We start from the raw sequence: 24,397 nt of genomic DNA, 5'->3' as shown, positions 1-24,397 counted from the left end.
GTCTATTTGCAAGAGTGCGCTTCACGACCTCCGGATATCTGCCTGGAACACATCAGCCATGAAAGCGCGTGTGATACTTTGTAATTACAATGACCCACCCTACTATGGATCGATGCGATATGGCGTTACATCCGAAAGGTAATGGCTTCCTTTTCCCTGCTTCGTTGTCTTGTATCTTTGTGTTCGTTCTTGAGAGGTAATATGGATACGCTTGTGCACGTCCATGGTGCATTGTAGAACAGTGGTCATAGCGGGTGCTTCAGTGAGCACCTTCAAAGATTTTCAAAAAAGGCTGTGGGGCTAATTACATATGGCTTTTGCGGACTTATATTACCAGTGTTGGCAAGCACCAGAAAACCAGTGAATCATTTAGATAGTAAGCTGGTTAACTAATTTTTAATGATGAACTTTTTTACTAGAAGAGTTAGGCGCCAATTATCAACTAGTCGTTTGTAGCCGGTCGTTAGTAAAAGCCGTATTACTTTTTATGATTTCGAAAACTCGATTAGCCTTGGCGATGTGGCTTGACAAATTTGGCTTTTTAGAATAGTTACGCACACTGGAGTGACTGCTTTGCCTTCATGCTGCCCAAACCGCATGTACTTTCGCACGATGCAACCAACTATTGTCGAGCCACAGCGGCGAAGGTAATCGCAATTTCGAATTTTTAAAAACGGATATGGCTCTTACTAACGACCAGCTACAAATCTCTAATTGCAACTACGTACCTAACTTTAGTAGTTAAAAAATTAAATATTAAGAAATTACTTGACCAGCTTACAATTTTAACATGACTCACCGGTTCTCTGTTGTTCGCCAACACAAAAAATACTATGCCGCAAAAGCCATATTTTCACACCCATAACTCCTATTTTAGAATGTACTTGCTGAACCACCCGGTATGTACTAGGTTATAGCCACTTGGGTACATTCCCGGCAGTGGCAGGATGATGATGATGATGATGATTATGGTGATGATGATGATTTCCTCAGGCTTCATCATCAGGATGTATTGTACTGCTCTTTATCGTCGCGGTGAAGAAGCTACCGACATTCGGCCACACGTACCCGCGGCCGGCCGCTCTCCAGATGCGACATCGCTAATACTCCGCCGCTAGAGCCAGTGACGACGTAATGAAGGCTACTCTCTGTTCATTTTTTTTACAGTGAAAGTGTGCGTTTGTTACAACTGCTCGATCGAAATTAATGTGAATTTTGAAACTAGATTTGCCAACAACAAACAATATCCAAGTCAAAGTTTGGAAGGTCTGTAGAACAAATACAGAGTTCATTACAAAGATAAAGTTACATGCTCAAATGCCTTTACGTGGTCACACATATCTTAACAAGCTAAGCTAGCGTTTTGGGTTTTTTTTGCAATAGCATGTTGGTTGTCGTGTCAGAAATATTCCCGGCCTCTCAGTCACTAAATTCCCTGATTGGTGGTGAGAGGTACCGTCAACTTGTGACTTCATACCACCTGCCCGACTTGGGAGATGGAAACCTGCCAACCAGACGGTGAGCAAGCTACAAATCATGGCAGGTTGCAGTTATATTAATGAATTGTAGAGACAGAGGTCACGAGACCTCGCGACGTCGTCACAACCTGGCCACCATGGCATATGGATACATCAGGTTTTGAGCACCCCTGGCACGTGGAAATAAAATTATTTAAAAGCAAATTTAATGCAAATGCCACCTGCCTAACCTGATTTGTGCAAGAAGCTTACGGGAGCGCGGGAAGAGGAACCTGGGCTTGACCAGCACCTCCGGTGGCTGTGTTTAAAACAGCCACCTGGCGATGCAGTGGCGCACTGCTTAACCTCTGCACCCTCCGCCAGTAGTGGTAAGAGGACTCCCCGCGATCAATGAATGCAGTTGGGGTCTTGACATTGTCAACGCAACGTGTCCAGCAGTGAACGAATCTTACGGCACTTTTCGAATTCGAAAATCAGAGCAGCCCCGTAAGTTCCAAAGGACCCTCAAAAATTTTAGACGTAGTCCCACCCCTGAAAATGGATTAAAGTGGATTAGTGTGGATTAGCTTGTTGGCTATGCTTCATTAGCAGGTCTGATTGCATAATCCGATATATTAAACAAACGGAAGCTATTGGAACTTTTTGAAGCTGAGGGCTCAATCATATTTATGTAAAGACATTGGAACCGGTTCCAACAAGAGATGTGGCGGAAAAATCGCAAGAACTTTAGACACTCATTGTAGACACATTAATGGCAAGCTAAATGATAGAGGATATTTTTCTTTAAGCGATGTGATTAAGAAGATCCCCAAGTTCTTTCGCTATTTTTTGGAGGGGACTCCCGCCTTGAGACTTCCTGCAAGTTGTGGCTCAGTGCTACCTAATTCGCGTTAGGTAAAGAGATGAATTTCTGCCGAACACACAGTTTAGAGAGTTTGTACCGTATCCTTATATATTGCTATGGTGCCATTCAGACAGAAGAGAAGTGGAAACCAATAGGCGCACAGAGCGCTACAGGTAGTTGCGCTATGTCTCTATCTTAATTGCCAGATACCTGTATTCTGGCACCCCAGAGAAGTTCTCCAGCACTGCAAAACTAGGAGTGGTGGGTGGTGCTTCAAACGCGGGTAATAAACTTACATTCACTGCTGAAGAGATACAGCGTGGCTGCCAAACATGCTATACGGCACAGAAGAAATGCCACTGGTCCCTACCTGAACAAAGAACAGTTAATATGGAATGTGCAGTCATGGTAAGATGGCCGAAATTTATCACACGGCAAATCGGAGTAAGGTAACGTCAACGTGGAGACTTCCTATGAACAGACAGAGAACTCCATCCGCTTTAAAAATGCCGTGCAGCCATGTATAGCGTTCCAAAGCTGAAAACAGCGCACACGATGAATTAGCTGGGTGAATATATTCTGTAAAAGTTGATGTTTGTATTTTCAGCCTTCCAACTCCGACTAAGTTACTGAAAACTTGTCCAGGAAAACAAAGAAAACTAGACTTGGCGAAGACTCGACGACGCATTTTCTGTAGTAATTTCTCCGGGGATACTCACGCGAACTGTTGTTGTTGTTATTGCATTTATTTGCCAATTTGCCATGCGGGGCTTTTCACTTCGCTCATCAAGGGCGCTACACAAATACGCGAGCAGGGGATACCAGTAAGAACCGCATCATTCTTTGTTGCGTAATAGTGTCCCGGTTGTCGATAACTTTGCTCAGCAATGCAACTGTGACCAGTGCACAGTTTAATTGAAGAAATGACACCCACATTTTTGCCGAAAAAAAGAAGACACGGGTCTGTCGCAGCGGGGTTAGACGTTATAGTGCATTAATCAACGACAGCGATCAAATCTGACGAGACGTGACGAGAACGTTAATGGAATCATGTTTTCCGAACCAGCCTTTGTTTTTATTTTATTTATTTCATAATACTGCAGGAAAATAGATTGGCCCATGCAGGAGGGGCTATACAAGGCATTGAAAATGACAAATACTAAGAAAATACATGGGGTTACAAACAATGAGCAGAATAACGAAATACAACGCTCATTTACTCGAGAAAATGCTTCTCAAGAGCCTTACTAAAATTTGAGGACTGGAAAATGGCCTCGGGAAGAGAGTTCCAGTCGGAAACAGTCCGTGGAAAAAAACTGTGCTTGAATGAGTCAGTCTTTGCAAAAATGGGTTCCAGCAAATGAATTCGTGAATGGTGTGTTCGGCGCGACAATTGTTTGAGAATTTCAGGGCGGGGTATGTTTAGTTTATGTGTTAAAAGGTTATGCATAAAGAACAGACGGGAAATTTTTCTGCGTACTTCAAGTAATGGAATATGATTGGTTTTCATTAGTGTTGTAGGTGAGTCTAACCTCCTGTATTTGTTATAAATAAACCTAACCACTTTCCTTTGCACCATCTCTATCTTGGATATGTCTTTCTTTATGAATGGATCCCATAATACCGAAGCGTACTCTAATTTGGACCTAATGAATGTTGAGTATGCAAGGAGTTTAACTTTACTTGGGGCATCTTTAAGCTTCCGCCTTAAGTAACAAAGCTTAGAAAAGGACGAGGAGCAAATGTCTGCAATGTGTGAAGTCCATGTTAAGTCATGAGTTAACGTTACCCCTAAATATTTATATTGTGTAACCTCGTGGATTACATGATTTTGCAGGGTGTAAGAGAAATGACTAAGATGCTTTTTGCGCGAAATGCGTAAGAGAATAGTTTTATCAAGGTTTAGCTGCATATCCCATTTTACACACCACTGATGAACAGCTAGAAGCGCATTTTGCAAGAATTAGTGATCGTTCTGGTTATTTATGGTCCTAAAAAGTATGCAATCATCTGCAAAAAGCTTTAAAGAGACATTTCCGGGGATGGAAGCAGACAGATCATTTATATAGATTAGGAAAAGCAGTGGCCCTAAGACGCTGCCTTGAGGTACGCCTGAAGTAATTGGAAGATCGTTAGATCTGCAGCCATTAACGTTTACGTATTGTTTTCTATGTTTAAGATAAGCATGAATCCAATTGACAAGATAAGTAGGGACGCCAATACTATCTAATTTAGAAATGAGTTTGCCATGAGAAACAGTGTCAAAAGCTTTGCGGAAGTCTAAAAAAAGAACATCAACCTGCCCGGATTTATCAAGAACAACTTGGAATTCATTAACAGTAGAAACCAACTGCGTCACGGTGAACATACCCTTTCTGAAGCCGTGTTGCAAAGGGGATAAAATGTTATTTTCAGCTAGAAACGAATTAAGGTACCCAGAGACTATGTGTTCTATTAACTTACAACAAGAAGTAATTGAAATCGGTCTGCAGTTAGAAATACTTAGCTTATCTCCTTTTTTATGGATTGGTACAACGCGGGCCATTTTCCAGTCCTCCGGCACATCACCAGAAGTTAAAGAGACTTGAAATATCTGTGTTAAAAACTCGGATAATTGCGTTGCAAAACGTTTAAGAAAAGCATTTGCAAGCCCATCAGGACCAGAACATTTCTTATCATCAAGTTTACGCAGCATCGACAGAACACCATTCACAGAAATAGCCGGTACGTTACCAAGATTATCACCTCGAATTCTAGCTGTGGTTGCCCTCTCCGTCAGAAATACGCTTTGAGAGTAAGAGTTAAAACCTTCTGCAATCACTGTGCAGTCGGTCATAATGTCGTCATTAATTCTAACCTTGCTCAACTGCTCATTCTTTCGACCTAAATATTTCCAAAACTTTTGGGGATTGCTTCTGATGAATTCGGGGAGCGTCATTTTAATATAATGAAACTTTGCTGATTTTAACTTTAAGGCAAGTTTCTGTTTGAGTAGTTGGAACTGTTGTAATGAAGATATCTTTGTCTTCCTAAATCGCTTCACTTTGCGTTTCAGTTGAAGAAGTTCTCGACTTATCCAAGGTTTGCGACGGTTGATATGAACTTTTCTAAGTGGAATAAAATGTTCGGTACAGTACTGCACTGCATTCTTAAAGCGATGCCACAAACTATGAACGTCATTCCCGGAGGAGCTGCTTAAGAGCGACTGTAAGCCGTCGATGACTGCATTATCATTAGCACGAACGAAGTCCTCTATCATTTTAGCCTGACGCACCCCCGAAGCACCAGGCGAAACACAACAAAAGTATAAAAGACAATGATCCGATATTCCCGGTTCAACGTCAAGCACTCCATCAAAAAAAGGTTTGGCTAACAAGGAATAGGTCTAGTACAGATGACTGTCTGGTGTACTCACGAACAGCTTGCTTAAGGTTTAAAGAAAACATCAGATCTAAAACAATATCACATGAGGCACAAAGGCCATACGATGGTTTGTCCCAGTCGATGGCAGGAAGATTGAAGTCACCGGTAAGGATAAGATTCCGATTCTGGTAATGTATTAAAGGATCGAAAAGACTAGACATAAAAGAATCCGTTGCATCAGGTGGACGATACACAGCGCAAAGGTAAAAGGTGAAGCCATGCGTTACTAGGCGCAAAAACAAGCGTTCATGCTGATCAATTTGTTCAAGGAGCGTTACGTTCACTTCACACCTAGCAATCACAGCAACCCCACCACCACGTGAACCGCGATCACGTCTGTAAATGACGTAGCCCGGTGGCACAATTTCTTCATCAAAAATACCACTGTGTAACCATGTCTCGCTTATCACCAGTACATGGGGATCATAAGAGAAGAGCACTACCTCAAGGCTGTCTGTTTTATTAACAATGCTTCTGGCATTCCAAGATATCACACGTAGTTGGCGAATCTCATGTGGTGGTTTAGTCCGACTGCCAAAAGAATTGCCAACGATATTTTCTGCAGATGACGGTATCTGTTTAATTTGATGATCATTAATAAGGGCGTTGAAGGAAGACGGAATTGAACTTGTGGCCTGTCAAGTAGGAGAAGCGGGAGCACATTTCCTTCGCGGACGCCCGGCATTTTTCACTGATTCAGTGGAAGTTGCGTCATTACTCGGGGCGTTTTGACCGATATCACCTGAAACTGCACCACTTACTTTATACCTTTGGTTCTTCTTTTCGTCCCACGCGTACACCTCTTTATTGACAACTAATTTGTCATATTTGGGGTACACTTTATCCTCGGGCTTCTTAACATCCTTAACAGTAGTCCAAAGTAGCTTTCTCGTTTTCCGTAGCCTAGGTGAAAAGTCCTCTGAGGTGGACGTTTGGGAACCCTTCAATTTTGAAGGATTCCGGAGAACCTCTTCCTTTTCAGCGAAATCAAAAAACCTCATAATCACGGGACACTTTTTATCTTCAGCTTTTTTCCTCAAGCGGTGCACCCTCTCCAAACTCCCTGCTTTGACTTCAAGTTTGCTTTCAAATATTTCCGTCAGAACATGCTTCTTAAGGTCAGCTACTGTTTCAGTTTCTGACTCTTCAATGCCATAAAGGAGCAGATTGTTACGACGAGAGTAGTTTTCAAGGTAGTCCACCTTTGTTCTTAGCGAAACTATTTCTCTGTTCAATCCTGCCAACGAGTGCTCGCATGCTTCCACTGTTTGGGCTGTTTGCGATAGTACTTCCAGTTTGCTTTCAACTGAAGCAAGTCTCTGATTTGTTTATGATATATGCAAGTCAAGTTTTGCCCCTAGAGACTGAAGTTGGCATGAAGAGACCTTTTGATTCTCGATAATTTCATCGAGTTTCTTTGCTACCTCTGGGCCTGGATTAAGCTCAACGTCACCGCTAAGCAAAAGTGCAAGTAAACAAAATGAATCAAAACACTCTGCAAATGTTTCAAGCAAGACGCCTGGTCAAGGCAGCACAACCAAACAAAGAGAATCGCTTTTAAATTCATAGGAGTAGCGATATCTACTAACCTGCATAAAAAAGACGAACGGGTTTAGCTGCGACTGCATCCCACGGGTGCTGCCTTGCCCACTGGTGAAGAAAACCTTAGGGGCGGTTCCCGAAAGATTCGATGATGCTGATGTTCCTCGGGATAGCCACTGCGGACGTCGAAAAAGTTCAGCACAGCGGCCGTCGGTGTCGTTGAAAATTCCGGTGTTGGCGGGGAAAAGCACTCTCACTGGCACATGCTGGTATCGTTCATTCCAAGAAGCAGCACATTCGCCGCCGCCGAGCTGAACAGCTGAATATATGCAAGGCATGTTACCTTTCAGGCTTGAAGAAAACTCCCGTAAGAAGTTTTAACTCCTGTATGTTTCTTTTTCATGTTTACCTTGCATGAAAAGCACTATGTGCGAGACATGTGCATATGTAAAAGCTCTATAAAAGAAAAAAATGGCATCACGTGCTGTTCCGTGCAAGCCGAAAAGAGGGAACCTAGTCTAAATATTGCTTGCGCGACGACAGTGCCGCGCTCTTCGAGGGCGAAATTCAGCGGCATGGACCTGGCGCGACGCTTTGATCGTGCTCTCTTGCTGCTTACGTTTTCTCAGTCCTCGTTCAGTTCGCGCCTTGGCACTATGTGTTGTATCGAGAATGCAGTCGTATTAAATAGTGCTGGACATCACATAGTAACACATGCGTTCTGATTTTGTGTTTTTTTCGTTTTCTGTTTCCTTTTATAAGTGTGCTTCCTGTGATTAAACTTTAGTTGAGAGTCAGCGCTTGTTCCTGTGTATTCTTCGTCTAGTCCCCGTTTGTTCGCGCTGTTTTTTTGCATTAAATAGTGCTATTTAGAGAGCGCAGACAATGGCGACTTGACTTTCGTCTGCCACTCTGGGAGTCGATTGCAGGAACCGGAGCGCTTTCAGCAATCAATGGCGCGCGAATAAGGATAAGCAAGTGGATAAGCAAGCCTTTTTTAACTATACGAGCTTTGACTATACGAGCTATACTCTTGTGTGCCACAAGCGGGTTGAATCGCTTCTGGTATTCACTCATAGCAGGCAACATAAATGAGTACCTTAATACAGCTATTAAAGGGTCGCTGCTTGAAAAAAAAATGTTTACGGAACATTTTAGTACCACTTATAACTTCTACATATGATGCATTAGCGCAAAGTTCGCGCGCCTCGGTCCTTCGAATAGCGAGAGCAGCCAACTATCCACGCTGTCAGAGAGCGCTCACTGTTCAGATCCATGCTCACTCCAATAGGCCTTTCTATACTAGCCTTGGCTATGCTTCTTATCGTGGATCCCCGCGCTGTACCGTGTTGAAGGCGAGAGTGTTGTAATCATTCAAGGCGTGCCACTGCTCGCAAAGTCAGTGCAATTGATCAATCACGTAGCTTCTACAGTGTGAACGCCGCGGGGCATCAGCGGCTCCGACCAAGACATCCTTCACGTTATGTTCGCAGCTGCTGATGATAGCGGGTGCCCTGCAGCCACTCTGCAACGGCCTTGAACTCATGATAGTCGATAATTAGCCCAACGAATTCCGGCAAATTTTGAAGTCACGAAAAAAAAGCACTGAAAAAGCTTCAGCGCAATTTCACTTGATAAAGTAAAAACATTGCAGAAAGTGGTTATCTTTCTAAAAAGGCACAAGCATACCACAAACCAAGATCTTTGAGCTAACATCGATTCTTAAGGGTTGCTGACAAGGGACTCCAAGACAGGAATACCGGACGAGCACAGATGCGTGAACAGAACTACTCTTGCCTCGACAGAAGGAAGAAAACTCGAGTTCTGTATTTCGATATTCCAAGCACTCACTGAGTGATTACTCACATTAGCAAAAGTTTGAGCACAACATGTAATACGGTCCATCCAATAAGCGATGAATTTCGAAATATTCTTTCCGCCCATTCACAAGGTATTTATGGGCAGCTTCTCACAAATTCAACGTTCAGAGAAAGATAGTCACCGCAGCTGGACTTTACAGACTATGGCTTAGCATGCGTTTAAAATACATACTCAAAACGAATATTTTGGCAAAAATACTCCGTGAAGTTCCGAGCACACAGAGTATTTCTGAAGGCAGCAGGTGATGACTTGTAGCATGTAACAAGCTATTTCGTGGGGATTGTTGAACCTGTCGATTGAACGAAACACGAATTTTTTTATTGCTTTATTCTAAAAACCTCGGGCAGTAACATTCTAAATTATAAACTGTGAACATGTTTAGTGATTATAATGAAATGCAGAAACTTAGGTTAACGGTCTCACCACGTAGCTTCACCTCGATGTGTTCATGTTGTGGCACATCTTCAGAATACCTAATTTACTGACACAATTAAGCACTTCGTTGAGAAAAGATTGAGCGGTAGCTGCGTTCATTGATTTCAGAAGAGTTGAACGCAGTCAGTCATTTCATACTCCTATTGAAACTAGAATAACTAGAAATTTGTGGCCCCACTCTAACTTTACTACGCAATTACCTCGTTAACAGTAGTCAGTTGTCCAAACACCTTATACTTTATGCCAGCCAAATAGAGTATTTCAAGGAGTTCCGCATGCATTCTAGGCGTCCTTCTGCTTTTAATTTACATTAACGATCTCCTTGAATATCTCAACATCACCATTTGTTTTTTGTACACTGATGAAACTACCATACTTTTCTCTAGTCATAACTTAAGTGACCTAACATCGAAAATCAATGCAGACCTTGAACACGTAATGGATTGGTTCCGAAGCAGTCTTTCACAAAGAAACCCAAATAAATTGAAGGTAACAATATTTCGTCCACAACACAAGCGACTTCTCACCGTTCCTGGCGTGTACTTAGATAACGATAATACTCTTCCATCTAAATCTGCAGCATTCCTTGGAATAAAACTTAATTAACAGTTAAAATTTAACCACCACACCAAAACTATTAGCAAAATTTTTTTTATTTTTTATACGTTTACCAAGTGGAATGTGTTATTATTCATACCCGCCTCAGTTACTGCATCGTGGGGTAACATGTACTGTAGCCTTCTTTCTTCTTTATGTCATCTTCAAAACGAATCTGTTAAAATAATGACCTTCAGCTCACATAGCGCATTTAGCACTCCCATTTACCTCGGCTCAATATCTTGCCTTTCCTTTGTTCACTCCAAATGTAACTAGGTTTATTAATTTATCTCGCCCGGCACAATAGAACTACCATCATTATCTTAACTGCATCACTTGTGTCTAATATAATGAATACTAGATTATCATTGAAACAAACTCTTCAGAAACTCCCAACCGATTATTGCGAACAGTCCACTTTACAGCAACCACTGTCAGCAGCTGGCTACCCGCAATCATAAAATGATCCCGTACCAAAGCATAATTCCATAAATATTTTTAAATATGCATTCTGTGCCGAGAGCTACACTTGGCTACCAGTCGAGCATATCGCTGTTGTCCGGAGAGACCAGCTGTGCGCATGCGCGGTGACCGGAGAGGAGAAGCAGGTGCGCCGCGAGTGCAGACAGACCTTCGCCGCCGCCGCCGCCGCCGCCGCCGCGGCCGCGCGCCGACTCCATCCTTGGCGCCGCGCTTGACGTAACGTGGAAGAGCGGTTGTGCGCATGCGCAGCAGTTAGGAGCTGCTGGCCTTCCTTCACCGCTGGAGCCACGCATGACACACGTAGATGCCACGTGCTAGCTATGCGCTTAACTGCACATGCACAGCTGCGCGTATGAAATGCGGAGGTGACACGGCTTTCTTCTCGCACCTTTTTAACTCTCCTACTGTGTGCAAGGCGGATTTAAAGTGGTGGCGAAGGCTGGGCCGAAAAGTGGTTTAGCGCGACTGCAGCACAACCAGAGGATGGGGGGGGGGGGGGGGCAAAACACTCATATAAATAAATGATAAAACTACAAAATTGGAATGTAATCTGCCAATAGAAAAGAAAAAATATATTAGCACCTTGTTTTATGAAAGAGGTAAGTCATTTTATTAAAACCTGGCAAATTTTGTATTTTTGCAACACTCTTGACCTTCCCCCTATTCATGAGTGTGCGCTGCATTACAGCGCGTCTTTGCAGGCCTTGTTTCGATACCCGGCTACCCCGGCCACAGTGGCGGGAGCTCACGAAGCGATTTCTTATCGCCAGCTGTCTGCGATGGCGCGCCTGGTAAAGCGTATAAATTTAGCTCGCCGGTCTCAAAATGCTCCTTTTGCGAAGTTTTCGTCGTCCTTGCACGTCGCTTCTTTGTCACCGTTCGGTAAGATTTGCACCCCGCTGCACCGCTGCGGCAGTTTTCTCGGTTTTGTCGTTTCCTTCGGCCTGCGGCCAGTGCGAAGTCTTTTTCCGTCTTTGCACGCTTCGCGCTCTTCTTTTGAAGCGCTTAGCGCTTCATTTCAAGATGAGCTTGCGGCATGTGAAGAAACGATGCTCCGTGGTACACTGCGACAGCGTGGATAGTACCATTGGTGTCACGCTACACCGATTCCCGCTGGACTTTCACAGGTGTGTCGTCTGCTCTAGGTATGCGCGATAGCTTCGATATGGTTTCGCCGGGCTGTTCGCTCGTGTTTCATAGCTGTAACCCGTTCGTGCGTACTTGGCTTCATGTTTTCGGGGATATTTATGTACTACACTGCAGGGCACACACTTTCAGTGCTGAGGTGTGCGAATGTCCTTGCCCCGCGAATGTCCTTGCACTTCACTGTACGCTGTACTACATGTGTACTTTTGTTGACGTAAAATTACTTCAAATTGATCCGGCTAACGAGTAGAAGTACTCTGGAGATGGTACGCCGGCTCAATGTATGGTATTTGCTCATACGTTGAGCACGTTTGAGGGTGCTAAAGCTGGCTTTAACATTGCCTTGCAGATGTAAACGCACCTTCTATATTCTTTCAGCTGAAGAAATTAAATGTGAAGAATAATCCCAGTGTGCTCTATGGTCTGTGTTGATGCGCCTACTTATGTCATGTTATGTTTGCTTCAATTGAAGCTGTCGTAGCATTGTTTTCTATACTTTTCAATTTCCTGACAACGTTCGTGGCACTTCAGGGCTTTTTCCTATCTGCACTGTGACTATTGAGATGATTAGCCAACTTAAACAATACTGCTTGTGCTGCCTGTGACATGTATTTTTTGTTTGTGTGCCAAGGGTGTGCTTTGTGACTGTATTTGTTTGGTTGCTGCAATAAACAATGAATATGAAACTATGAAAACCATACTTGCCGTACACTCTATTGCGAACTGTGCACTTGAGCCAGTGTTTTGTGCATCATACCTTGCTGTACTCAAAAGCTCTCAAAAGTACTAGCACCAGTATTTGCACTACGAATCATGCATGCTTCGCCAGTGTCTGGAAGTGTTGCTGCCTTTCTATGCTGCCCCTCCTTTACCAGTCACTTTCATTGCGTTCCCAATTGCACATTAACAAGGCCATAACTAGCAGGAACTCGAGCACATTTGACTGGCAAAGGTTGGGGCGCGCTGAAAGGCAGCAACCTTCGAGAGATACGGGCTCGAAAACGCGGTTTCTACAGAAAGACCGCTTTATAATTCGCGCCAAAAGCATACGTATGCGTGACGTCATTCTACGTCACGTTTGCGTAGTTTGCCCCCCAAAATCTAGGGGCGCTGGAGTGCCCATGAGCCGCCATTTTTTGGACCAATGGGCGTCTATGGAGCCTTCGCTACCAGTATACATCTACCTTGCTGTGTGCACGGGGCAGCGATTGTGGCTCAGCTTGTGCTCAGCTTGTGCTTGTGCTCAGGCCCGTGCACTTTTCACTCTTTCTTCAGTTGCAACACCCGCAACAGTAAACCGTATCAGAGTCGTTTCGCATGGGTGACGAGAAAGAAAGTCCGGCCGCTGTTAGGCGGCGGTATTGACAGATCAATTTCTCGCTACGTATAACCTGGTATACCTGAGCTATACCAATGCCAATTTTTTAAAATTATTCTCGATAGCTTGTATTGCTTGAGTGTACTTAAACAGTATTGTGTTCTCTTTTTCGCCGTTGTTCTATGTTTGTTTTTGTAATATTGGACGTGCTCAACCTATTTTTGTTGTTTGTTTATTCGTACAACACTTGTTTTCCGCCTATATGATTGGCATGATTCCATTTTATCTGCTTGATATATGCAATTATTAAGAGGGGGTCCGCCTATCAGTTTTTACTTAGAGAGCTTCTTCTGTATAAATTAAATTATGTTGGCCTCATCTGCACTTCTTTTCAATAAAATGTGGAACCTGAATAAAACCTTACCGGTTGTTATTAGGCCTTATTTAATGACTTTGAAGTAAAGTTCAGAGTGATCATAGCGTGCCAGCTATGGAATCTGACTTATCGCATTTTCTGTTTTCCAGTTCTTTCAAAGATGGGCCATTTTTTAAATTTCACGGTGAGCGTATCAAAGGTATGCGGACGGATATATTTTTTCTTTTGTTCTATTTTGATGGTTGGTGTTATATTCGTTCGCATACACCTATATACCGCACCTTGATTCACAGTGCAATAAGTGCAAGTCAGAATGATGTGTTTCGGAAGGTGTATGGTTACTATAGAGCTTTAGAAATAATGCGCAGGACATACGCGGGTATCCTTAATAAAATTCAGTCCAAATGAATGCCTTTTTTTTAATTGAACGTTGCCTTACCGCAGTCATGAAAATCCAATTGGGGCTCTCTTCGCTCCGAATCAATAGCGGACAACCGTATGCGAGCATTGCTCACAGTCAAGTCCCGGAATCCTGGACATCAGTTTACAGTTGTAAAATATTGTGAGGTACTCTTGAGGAAATATTCTAGGTAATGGTCCGTTCTTGCTATGCCAGCAAAATTTGTCTTTAAAGTTTGTCACATCGCTCGCATAGCGTAGTCGAGATTGCATTGAAAACCAAGGGGAACGTTTCTGTCGGTATCAAAAACGTCTCTTGCGAAAAAATGCATGCCTGTCGACGGAAGAGCTGCATATACAATGCTGTGTATAGCAAAGTCTTATGATATATGCGAGAATAGCGCCAAAGAACTATTTTTGCTGCATATTTGCTTGTCTACAGTTTCTAAGCATGATATCACTGCGGGGCTCAATGTTACAAAACTTAATTTGGTTAAAACTGTATTACTTACAGAGGATGTCTTGGACATAACGGCTTTGCACAGGAATTATATCTATGGTGAAAATGCGAGTTCGCAGCTCGAATGTCATGGCCCTGAGAATCGAGGAATTTCCTTTGACTACACAATCAAGGAAGTTGATTTGCCTTCTACCGTCAACCTCCAGCCAAGGAGCATTCAAGGTATTTCCGGCAATATAAAATTGCATAGAAGCGCTAAGTTCGCAATGGGGGGGGGGGGGGGGGGGCACTATGGCTACGTGAACTTTCATTCAAATGTTCAGAACGTAGCGAGAAAGTGGCACTTTATCCCATTGCTCTGCACAAAGTCGATGCCCGACACGCGAAAAGGGCGCAATACAAGTTCTTAGATTGAAGTACAGCACTGTTGGATACTTTCTAATGCTCGCGCCAAAGGATTTTTCTTAATAGGTGTTGAAACTGAACTTCTTTGCTTTAAAAATAAAACTTTGAGTTCAAGATTGATTCCTATAACATAACAGTTTGCATGGTGACTCAATAACGATAAGGCCTACGTGGCGCAGGAAAATTAGGCAGGAGATAATTTTGTTCTTTATGGGCTACTCAGGTATAAATATATTATAAACAAATTCCTGTGATTTTCAAAGTAGTTTCTTTGCATTCAAAGCTAATAAGTTTTAAGACTGGCTATATGTGTACTCGTACGAACTTTCACAGGCTCTTCCTGGATCCAAAGGTGCCTCAGGAATAAGGTTTTCTTGTTTCAACAATTTTATAAGCCTCATTTTTGTTACAGTTGTGTATATATTTTGAAATCAAACGACTTAGAGTACAGTCTTGGTGATGTTAGTAGCGATTCTTATAAGCCGTTCTTTCTATGCCCTGCTGCTTGTTGCCTGCCCTTAATACATTCCTTATATTTTCGCGAACCTCCGATGAATTCCATCTAAACGGCTACAAAGCAGTTTAAGCACTCCGATATGAGAATTCAACTGGCAGTCTGTTCAACAGGAGATCGGTATTGAGATTTTTCAAAATAGCTCTGTGTTAACATTCGTGTAAGTGCCACACGATGAGGAGAAACATGTTATTAAACAGAGGACAATTCGCAGACGCGTAGGCTGCTAATGGTAAAGTCATTCGCAGATAAAGTTCACCAAAACGTAAAAGAACAAAAACCCTTGTAGAGGAAGTTCGAAACGCGGTGCACTTTGCCCACGTGCCCTTAGATTTGACATTTCAGCAAGTTGGCTTCCAGTTAAGTACCTGGCGCTCAAAAAATCCGTTGTCGCGCACACATAGCTGTACCCATAGCTGTACGCATAGCCGTACACATAGCACACATTAGCTCTTTAGGCAGGATTACTCTTGCCCAGCTAATTCCGGTACCGATGTTTGCAGACTAAGGCTCACCTCTTATAAACTACCAAATATTTAATACTTTAATTCTCCGTAGGGCGGCAGCATTCGTTATGTGATTGGTTGACACAAAGAAGGCTCGCCAAAAATGCGATTTTCAGTTATTTCAATTTGTGAACGTAAATATTTTTGCTACTTCTGCACCTTTCTGTCCCCTTTATCTTTGTTATGGTCACTAGTCAACACAGATGTTAAAGCTTAAAGTTGTTACAAGGCTCCAAAACATTTTGTGGCAGGAATGCATTTAACAGCTACATCTCAACCTCGGGGTGTCCGCCAATTTTCGTCAGTCTGTCCGATCTTTGCCTGCCCTATCTGTCACATCTATGTAACTCTGAAAATGAAATACACCCGGAAAAATTGTAGACTTACTGGGTTTGCAACGCATGCATCTTGATTGTTGGACCTGAAGTTTTTTTGACAGTTGACACAGCTCGGCTATGACTGCAACCCTCCTCTTCATATTTTTGGGTTGCATTTAGAGATGTAAAAATTAGTATTCTTTTTTGAGCATAAAGAGGCGGCTGCTTCGTATTCGAAATACACTGCGCAGAACCTTGAAACGAAGCCAACTAATAAAAACAGTGATGGATCGCAAAAAAACGTAGTTGGCGGCGTTGATGAAAGGAGAAAAATAATGGGCCAAAAGAGGCGACTAGAGGTTCCTGTGGCTATTTCATCTATCTACAGGAATGGCAAAAAAGAAAGAAAAGGTGGCTGGAAGTACTGTTGCGGAGTCACAGTGCGATCAACTTTTCAAGTCGCAGGAGAAGAGCTGAGAAGCAACCAGTGTCTTATCCAATGGCTTCGAGAACATGTATAGCAACCAAGGCTTTAAGACATCTTTGAAAAGTCAGCTGTGGAAAAAGCTTCGCCGTTGGACGAGGTTGCGCTGGAAGTTTACGTTGAAAACTTCGTCGCCTCCCTGCGCGACGGCATAAACGGCAAGCGCTAAAAAACGGACGCATAAAGGTTCATTGAGAAATAGCGCTTGGTGTGTATTGGTCACGACGAAAACAGGGTGCAGCACGGTGGCACTCATGTCGTCAGGTATTGCAGGAGCAGCTTGGATCAGACGGCGACTTTTTTTTTTTTACTCAACTGGCACAAGCATTTCGACTGTCGCTTTAGAGTTTATTTGCTGGCGGTAGTGGCATCTTATTCTTTGATTTTCGCGCCTTTTTCTGGAGAGTGAAGCGCAGCGCTGCTGCTAATATGTCGATTAATAATTTGTTAAATTATCGGTGCTCCTGCTTTGATCCCATGAGGTCTGTTCTAGAGCGTATTTTCTCCTTCTTTCTACTTACAGGTGCTTATATCTTGAAGTGGCCGCCAGGAATAAACGTCGACCCTCATTTACGAACAAACATGTTCTGGTGTAAGGTAGAGCGAAGCACGCTGTCCAACATAGGCTCACCAGCTATGTACTTTGAGTTTCAAGGTAAGAAACACTGGTGTAGCATCTAAATTATCTTGTCCTCGTTGGGCAAATTAGCAGTATGAGGACTGCTATGCGCGAAGGCTATCTGCTTTGGCGACCGCTACAAGTGAGTCCCTCTGATGGCAGCCAAAGCAACTGCACTGCATATGTTTCGGTGGGTGGCATTTCTGAACAGCACAAAATTCCACTCAAGTATTTTTACGCGTGGCGTTGTTTGAAAAGTAGTTATGCATCCGCTGTCTCGAAGCTCTTTGGTCCAATGTGAAACACGTTCGCTGCAATTTTTTTTGCAACAGTGCAAGGCTTGTAAGAGAATCCCCGCAGTTCCTTGGACGACGTTACGCAAAAGATATGCGCGCTTTCGTCAGTACAGAAGTACCTTATTACTAATACTATACGCGTTGTGGCATCGTGTGTTTCCGGCTAATCAAATAATTCCAGCAGCCACTGCTGTCGCCTCTTCGGTGTCGACTGCTTCTATAGAAGTTCATAATCTGAAATAAACTGAGCGAAAAAAAAGGTAAAATTTTATTTTAACATTCCATTTATTAAACCGGTAGCGTTAATGGCATCATATCACTGAAAAGCTAGCGTCGTTGGCCGTGAGCGAAAATTCGACAAAATATCCCCTGAGAAACCACAACGCGGCCTGAGGAGAGGGGGCTATGTCACGTGACATTGTGACGTCATCGAAACCTGCACACGGGGTTCAGAAATAACTGTGTGGCAGGAGGCAGTTAAACTAGCGCTTGGTGACGAGAGGTTGTTTGGGAAGAGCAACCTGAGCCGCACAAGCCCTATGTGTGCCAACCCCTACCATTGCAGGGCATTGGTGCAGCGGCTGATCGCTGCACCACTGCGCTTGGAGTACTGTAAGGATTACCAGCGACCTGTGGATGTAAAATACAAAGTGGTGTATTCGGCATATACGGGCATTAACCCACTCACGCTCTCCCTTCATACCACTGAGGCGGAAATTAAGTGTCCCCTACAACTTTTCACATATGTTCTCTTGACGTACACATGCATTTGCAAATAAAATGTAATAATTTAGATTAGTGGTGGTTATAGCAGAGAAAGTATCGCATAAAATTCTAATGACTGATTAAGGAAATAGTTTCTCACAAAAAATAAATACGCGGGCGGTGATACTACTTTAATTGTTTTCTGTTTAGGGTAAAAATAACGGCTGTTTTCGGCATAGAGGCATGATGTATGCATAGCTCACCGTCGGCAGCTAACCTTCGCTCCTCGTAGGGACCTGTCTCGAGGTCGAATGGCGGCCTGAAGGCGGCCAGCGGGACACCAATCTCTTTGTGCGAGACAAATCCACAGAGGTGGGCGCCGAAGGTTTCAGAAGTTCAGTACGTAGTTATAAAACGAAGTTCTATGAAGCAGTTTATAACCGGGCGCCCTTCCTGTGAAGACGAATCTTTCACATACCGGGCCTCTCACGTGCAATATAGTCACCACACTACCTCCAACGCAAATTCCTGCTTACTCAGGTACCCTACTCTTCGGAGAGCTGGGGCTCCTCTCCAGTTGCACTCCGCCAAATATTGTGGCCCCTAATCGTTGGCCACGTCGTCCTTGTTTTGGGTGAAATGTGCTGCGACTCTCCGACTTGTGACGGCGACCCGGACCAGGGCAGGGAAATAAATGTTAATGCGATTGCGTTAAAGGGCTAGTTCTTCAAAACTCTGCTGTTAGCGGCGTCGGCCTCAGAGTTCTGAGCGAATATTGAAAAGCATGTCTATTTCAGGTGGTCCCCAAAGAGCAAGCTAGGAAGCCGGTTGGCCTCCTAGATCACGTGACCTTCCGGCGTCCTCACAACCGACCCACAGCGTAGTGGTCAAACTGAATACCGCGGCAGGTGGCAGATAAATTATTGATTGGTCGCTCGGGAAGAACAAACTGGCCCGCAACAGGCCCACCGCTGGGAGCACCTGCCATGGCTGGGCTGTGGCGTATCGCTTAATCGCTGCACCACTGCCCCAGAAGCGGAATGAGTACTACCAGATATCAATAAATGTAGAGCAGAGTACGACCTTCTGCATATATTGGAATTAATCCATTACTCTATCGGGTCACATCCTTAAAGCGGAACTTAAGTGTGCCTTAGCTTTTAACGCGATCCCGTAAAAAGTCCTGTTCTCCAGAAAATCAGGTGTCGGGGTTTTAGGCTTGGGCGTTCTGAGCGAAAAATCGCATGCATGACTCTGCCCGGTGGCCTCCACAGAGCAGCCTAGGAGGCAGGTGGGCCTCCCAGGTGACGCGTCATCACAACCTGGCCACCGGATAGTGAGCAAGCTTGTGAGCGTTGCATGTAGCAGTTAATATAATGAATGATCGCTCAGCCATCGCAGTGCAGGTGCTCTGCATATATGGGAATTAATCCATTACGCTAACGTATCATACCATTACGGTGGAGCCTAAATGTGACCTCCAATTTTTTCTCTAGCTCTCACCGACCCCTAACTATGCGTTAGTAGCTGACATTCACCTTAATAAACTCCACGCCTGTCCCCAATCTTTTTTTTTTTTCAAGTGTATTCGTCCTTCCATTTCATGCCGCAGCTCTCTGGCAATAAAAGGCTCAAATGTAAATTCTTTTTTTTACTTGAACCCTCGCCATTCATATTCCCTATAATACTTTTCGTTTTCATACTGCGTGGCTGGCTTACATAATCCCTGATCAACTAGAAGGTGGGCCAGCTGCCGGGGATGTCTCTGGCACGAGATCTGCTCAACGGCTAATGCAGCGTTCCACTAAATGTTCTCATCCTGCTTAGTGCGTAGTGTTAAAACATCATCCATATTTCTCCCTACTGGTTCACACGCAGTCGTTTCTTCCGTTCACAGGAGGGCCAACTTTCCTGCCGGTAAACTACACGGTCTCAGCCAGCCTTTTCGAGCAGGTAGCCCTGGAAGTGCAGGAAGTGCCTGGTGTCACACAACAACCGCGAGTGACGTCATGGGCCCGAGTGAACGCAACGGGATACGCTAATGACATGATCACAAGAACTGGATCTGACAACAGCTGGGGAACTGCCAGGGTGCACATCCATCATAGCGGAGTGTATGTGGCAAGCGGCCCGAACACTGGGTCACCAGGGAAGAACAGAGCTATCTTCAGGCTGATTGTGCGCAGTAAGTGAGGCGCAACCGTAGCATTGTGCAGACACAGTGGCATACGGGACCAGTTTTTGAATTGCTAAGAAAAAAAAGAACAGTTCACAGAAGATATTTGTGTTCCTCTGTCCTGTAGAGATATTGATATCTTTATGAATAAAAATAGCTAAAAATCTGCAAATTAGAAAACTGCCGGCTTTCGGTCTCAGCGGCTGGTCTGAGGACATTTTCTACAAGCTAAGAGAAAAACACATATATCTGATCAAATTTTCTAACTGTCAGCTACGGAATATTGCCCACCTTAGTTATATACAATATTAGTTTATTTTATTCGTATTTAAAGAAGAAAATATGATACCTCAATCACTTGGTGTTATCTTCCTTTACAATCTAGACACAAATAGACATATACGTGAGTAAAAACGGAGTAAGCTTTCTTTGAGTACACACCTTTTCAGGTGCAGGGTACCGTGTACAAGTCCTGGTGTAGATTTCGATTGTTAAATATCAGGAAAGTTACACTTGGCAACGGCGAGATATTTACATTCGAAAGCGTACTAACCTGAAGCAGTTAGCAATTGAAACAGGCTTTTAAATGCGGCAGCGGACTGCTTGAGGCTACCAAATTGAGGGTGTGGAAATCTCTGTTAAATCCTTCGTATTTTGCATCTTTTGAACAGGGAGTTTATTCCCGTTGCCAACCGTAAGAATTCTCTGTTCATAGTGAAGGTTATCTACCCCAGTGGTTGAGTCCCATATGTTGCCGCTAAAAGTAAATGCGCTTGAAGACAGTTTACTCTCTTATTATTCCTATATAGGCAAATTTGTGTTCAGAGTGCCGTATTACGCTTTACGATCAATGCAAAGGATGAAAACAGCTGGTGAGGATCAGGCAACAGTAGATTTGTTGAAGGCCAGAGGGGAGACTGCTAGAAAAACTAGCCACCCTGCATGCGCAACGCCTTGCGACCTCAAGCGTACCAGCAGATTGAAAGATGCTAACTTCATCTTAGTCCATAACAAAGAAGACGTCAAGGACATGAAAAATTACAGACCGATCAGGTTTGGTTTCTGGTTTGGGGGGGTTTGACGTCCCAAAGCGGCTCAGGCTATGAGGGACGCAACAGTGAAGGACTACAGAAATTTCGACCGCCTGGCAATCTTAAACATGCAATGACATGCACACTACACGGGCCTTTAGCTTGCCACCTCCATCGAAATTCGACCGCCGTGGCCGGGATCGAACCTGCGTCTCTCGGGTAAGCAGCCGAGCTTTATAATCCGTGAGTCATCACAGCGGCTTAGACCGATCAGCTTACTGTCCGTTGCCTATTAAGCCTGTTATACGTAGTGGCAAGTGCATGGATACTTTATTTTCTGTTCCTTTTTATAGTTTCACAATAATTTTTCTCCGTTGCCTCTGTTGTTGAGCCTACCGGCGGTGCGAACAGGGCGCTTTTTACGCGATAGCGTATAGAGCTCGTTCAGTCGATAAGCTGTCGGCGTAGTAGTAGTCGACACCGCGTGTCGGAAAGAATCGGGGATGGGAAAAAAAAACGGATCATTGTAATTTGTAGTCCTAGTCATTGATTTTTCATTGGCGTCTGATACGTGATGACGAGTTAATGAAACTGATTGATTTATTACAATAATGGAAAAAATTGAAAAAGGGGGTTCAAAGGTGCCAAATTCTTAGAATGAGAAGGCAACGCTTGGTGGTGTTAATTCAGAAACTTTATTAAGTGTAATTAATCACTTAATGAACTGAAACACTTGGAACAAATGAAAATTACGTTCAAAGTTTTCAGACTGCTCAGAATGGTTGAGAGGGCTCTAAGAGACTCCGGGCGATATCTTCAATGGGCAAAGCATCGCGCCGAACGGGCGATGGCGTTCTGTGGAATCCCTGGCAGCGCTGCAACGCGCACTCGCGTTCCACTCTTAGCAACGAAGCTTAAGCGTTCTGTGATTTTTCGTGTTCTCTCTTTTTTCTCCTTCATTTTAATATATGTCCGTTGGATAAAAGGTATTTACTAATGTAATCTCTAATAGAGCCAGGAAAACCTTATACTTCAGTCAACCAAATGATCAAGCAACTTTTTGTAAGGGGTATTTGGCAATGTATCATACTCTTGCTATCAAGTACGTGGTAGAGAAATGCGCAGAGTTTAATCAACAGCTATACAACCTTTGTCCGTAAAGTTCTGAGACTGAGTCCAATCAAATAAAATGCGTTTAACATTGAAATCATTTGTGCAGCAAGTCTTCGAAACATTCTCTTTTGCAGTTTATACACAGCTTCCAACTCTTCTTGAGGTCTTGAAAACAGCTGAAAAACGCTTCTCTTGGCAGGGCTGTTAGCCCCTTTGTCGTGGCGTCTTGAATGGCCTCCACGCTCCTCATCCAGCGAACTTTTAGGGCTCACTTCACACGAGGAAACAGGAAAAAATCGCATGGGGAGAGCTCAGGAGAGTATGGCAGATGGGGAAGTACAGTAATGCTGTGCTTCGCGAGAGTTTTTGTAGCTCTCAGATTAGTGTGCGGCCTTGCGTTATCGTCGAGAAGACTCCGTTGTCCAGGTGCCCATAAGTCAGGGTGACGGCATCGCAGTGCATCACGCATACGTTGGAGCACGCGGATATAAAACTTCTGATTCACTGTCTGCCCTTGTGGGACAAACTCGTGGTGTATGACACATCTGGCACCGAAAGAAACTATCAGCATCGTCCTTGTTTTGGTCTTCTGCCGCCGCACGTTTTTCGACGCCGGAGGGTTTGTGGACCGCCATTCGGCGCTATGCCTCTTTGTTTCAGGATCGTATTGAAAACAACATGTTTCGTCTTCACCGATGATGCTGTCGACGAATGCAGCGTCCTTCTCTGTCTCGGAGAGCAAATCGGCGCTCACTGATGCCGGCGTGTCCGACTAGTCCTGTGCGAGGGAGTGCGGCACAAGTCTGGCATTCAGCTTTCGTTTCCCCAAGTTCCCACGGAAAATTTGGTGACATGTTGTGTTACTGATGTCCGGAGCATCTGGTAGCATGCGGAACGTAATGGTGTGGTCTTGCTGTACGATTTACTTGATCCGAGCCACATTGTTTTCATTCCGTGAGGTTTAAGGGCGCCCCTGCCTTGTTTCGTTTTCCACCGACGTTCTCCCCGAAACGAACCTCTTGTGCCACTCGAAAACTCGCGCCCGCGATAATGTTTCGGTCACGTAAGCGTCACGAAGGAGCTCATACGTATGTGTGGGTGTCTTGCCAAGCTTCACACAGTATTTTATGTTTACATGCTGTTCGAGGTGGACTTCCATATCTCCAAATTCACTCACAGTAGAATGTGCATACGACTAGAGGCAACTTATTTTTCTACACGTATTGCCGTCTAGCGGCTGCCACAGCAATTAACATAAATTGCTCAAGTTAGCCCGAAAAGATGGCGCTACCCAAAAGCATCAACATTTGTTTTTAGTTATAACGTCTAGAGAAGAAAATAAATCAGTCTATAAACTTTACGGACAAAGGAGGTTGTATATAGCGTTTATATATTAAGGCTGTAAAGGCTATATATAGGGGGAGAAGGCATTTGACTCAGTTCAAACCTCAGAAGTTATGCAGCCATCACCGAATTAGGGTGTAGAAGAGCCTTATACAAAAATACTCCATAGCTGGCACTCCATACTCTATTGTAGTAGTAATAACTTTAATCATAGAAATATATAGGTGGGTCTCGGAGTAGAGGCACTCTTAAAATCTTTTGATGTGAAGCCACAAGACCAACCCTGACACAAGAGCCAAAGCTCTTGTGTCAGGGTTGGAGCCCCTAGTCCAAGGCCCCGCTGAGTCTTGCCGCCAGGTAGGCTTTCCGGAACAGTCCTGCCTGGATCGCCTGATCCTCGCTGGAAAGCATCCTCTCCCATTGCTCTGCACTCGGGATTCTGTTTATTGCAGCCGCATTTGTCCTCTTTTCACAATGCGTTATATGAATTATTGTGGCTTTTTCC

General features: G+C 44.0%; 1 protein-coding gene across 1 annotated transcript; it reads left to right on the top strand.

Moving 5' to 3' along the window:
* On the top strand, window positions 1-20,421 carry LOC144111484 (uncharacterized). Its single transcript, XM_077644796.1, has 5 exons — window positions 1-138; window positions 13,673-13,722; window positions 14,437-14,604; window positions 17,132-17,263; window positions 20,126-20,421. The coding sequence occupies exons 1-5, from the start codon at window positions 59-61 to the stop codon at window positions 20,419-20,421; spliced, it is 726 nt and encodes a 241-aa protein (XP_077500922.1). The 5' UTR covers window positions 1-58.
* Window positions 20,422-24,397: the final 3,976 nt, after the last annotated feature.

The sequence above is a fragment of the Amblyomma americanum genome, chromosome 11 (genome assembly GCF_052857255.1).
Source record: "Amblyomma americanum isolate KBUSLIRL-KWMA chromosome 11, ASM5285725v1, whole genome shotgun sequence".
NCBI classification, from domain to species: domain Eukaryota; kingdom Metazoa; phylum Arthropoda; class Arachnida; order Ixodida; family Ixodidae; genus Amblyomma; species Amblyomma americanum.
The sequence above is the reverse complement of the archived record's forward strand: the minus strand, read 5'-3'. Positions and strand labels throughout refer to the sequence as shown.

Excerpts from the sequence above, each read along its gene's own strand:
- LOC144111484 (XM_077644796.1), top strand. The coding sequence starts at position 59 with ATGAAAGCGCGTGTGATACTTTGTAATTACAATGACCCACCCTACTAT. Across the intron at positions 139-13,672 it reads TATGGCGTTACATCCGAAAG|TTCTTTCAAAGATGGGCCAT; the intron begins GTAATGGCTTCC and ends TCTGTTTTCCAG. Across the intron at positions 14,605-17,131 it reads CCAGCCAAGGAGCATTCAAG|GTGCTTATATCTTGAAGTGG; the intron begins GTATTTCCGGCA and ends TTCTACTTACAG.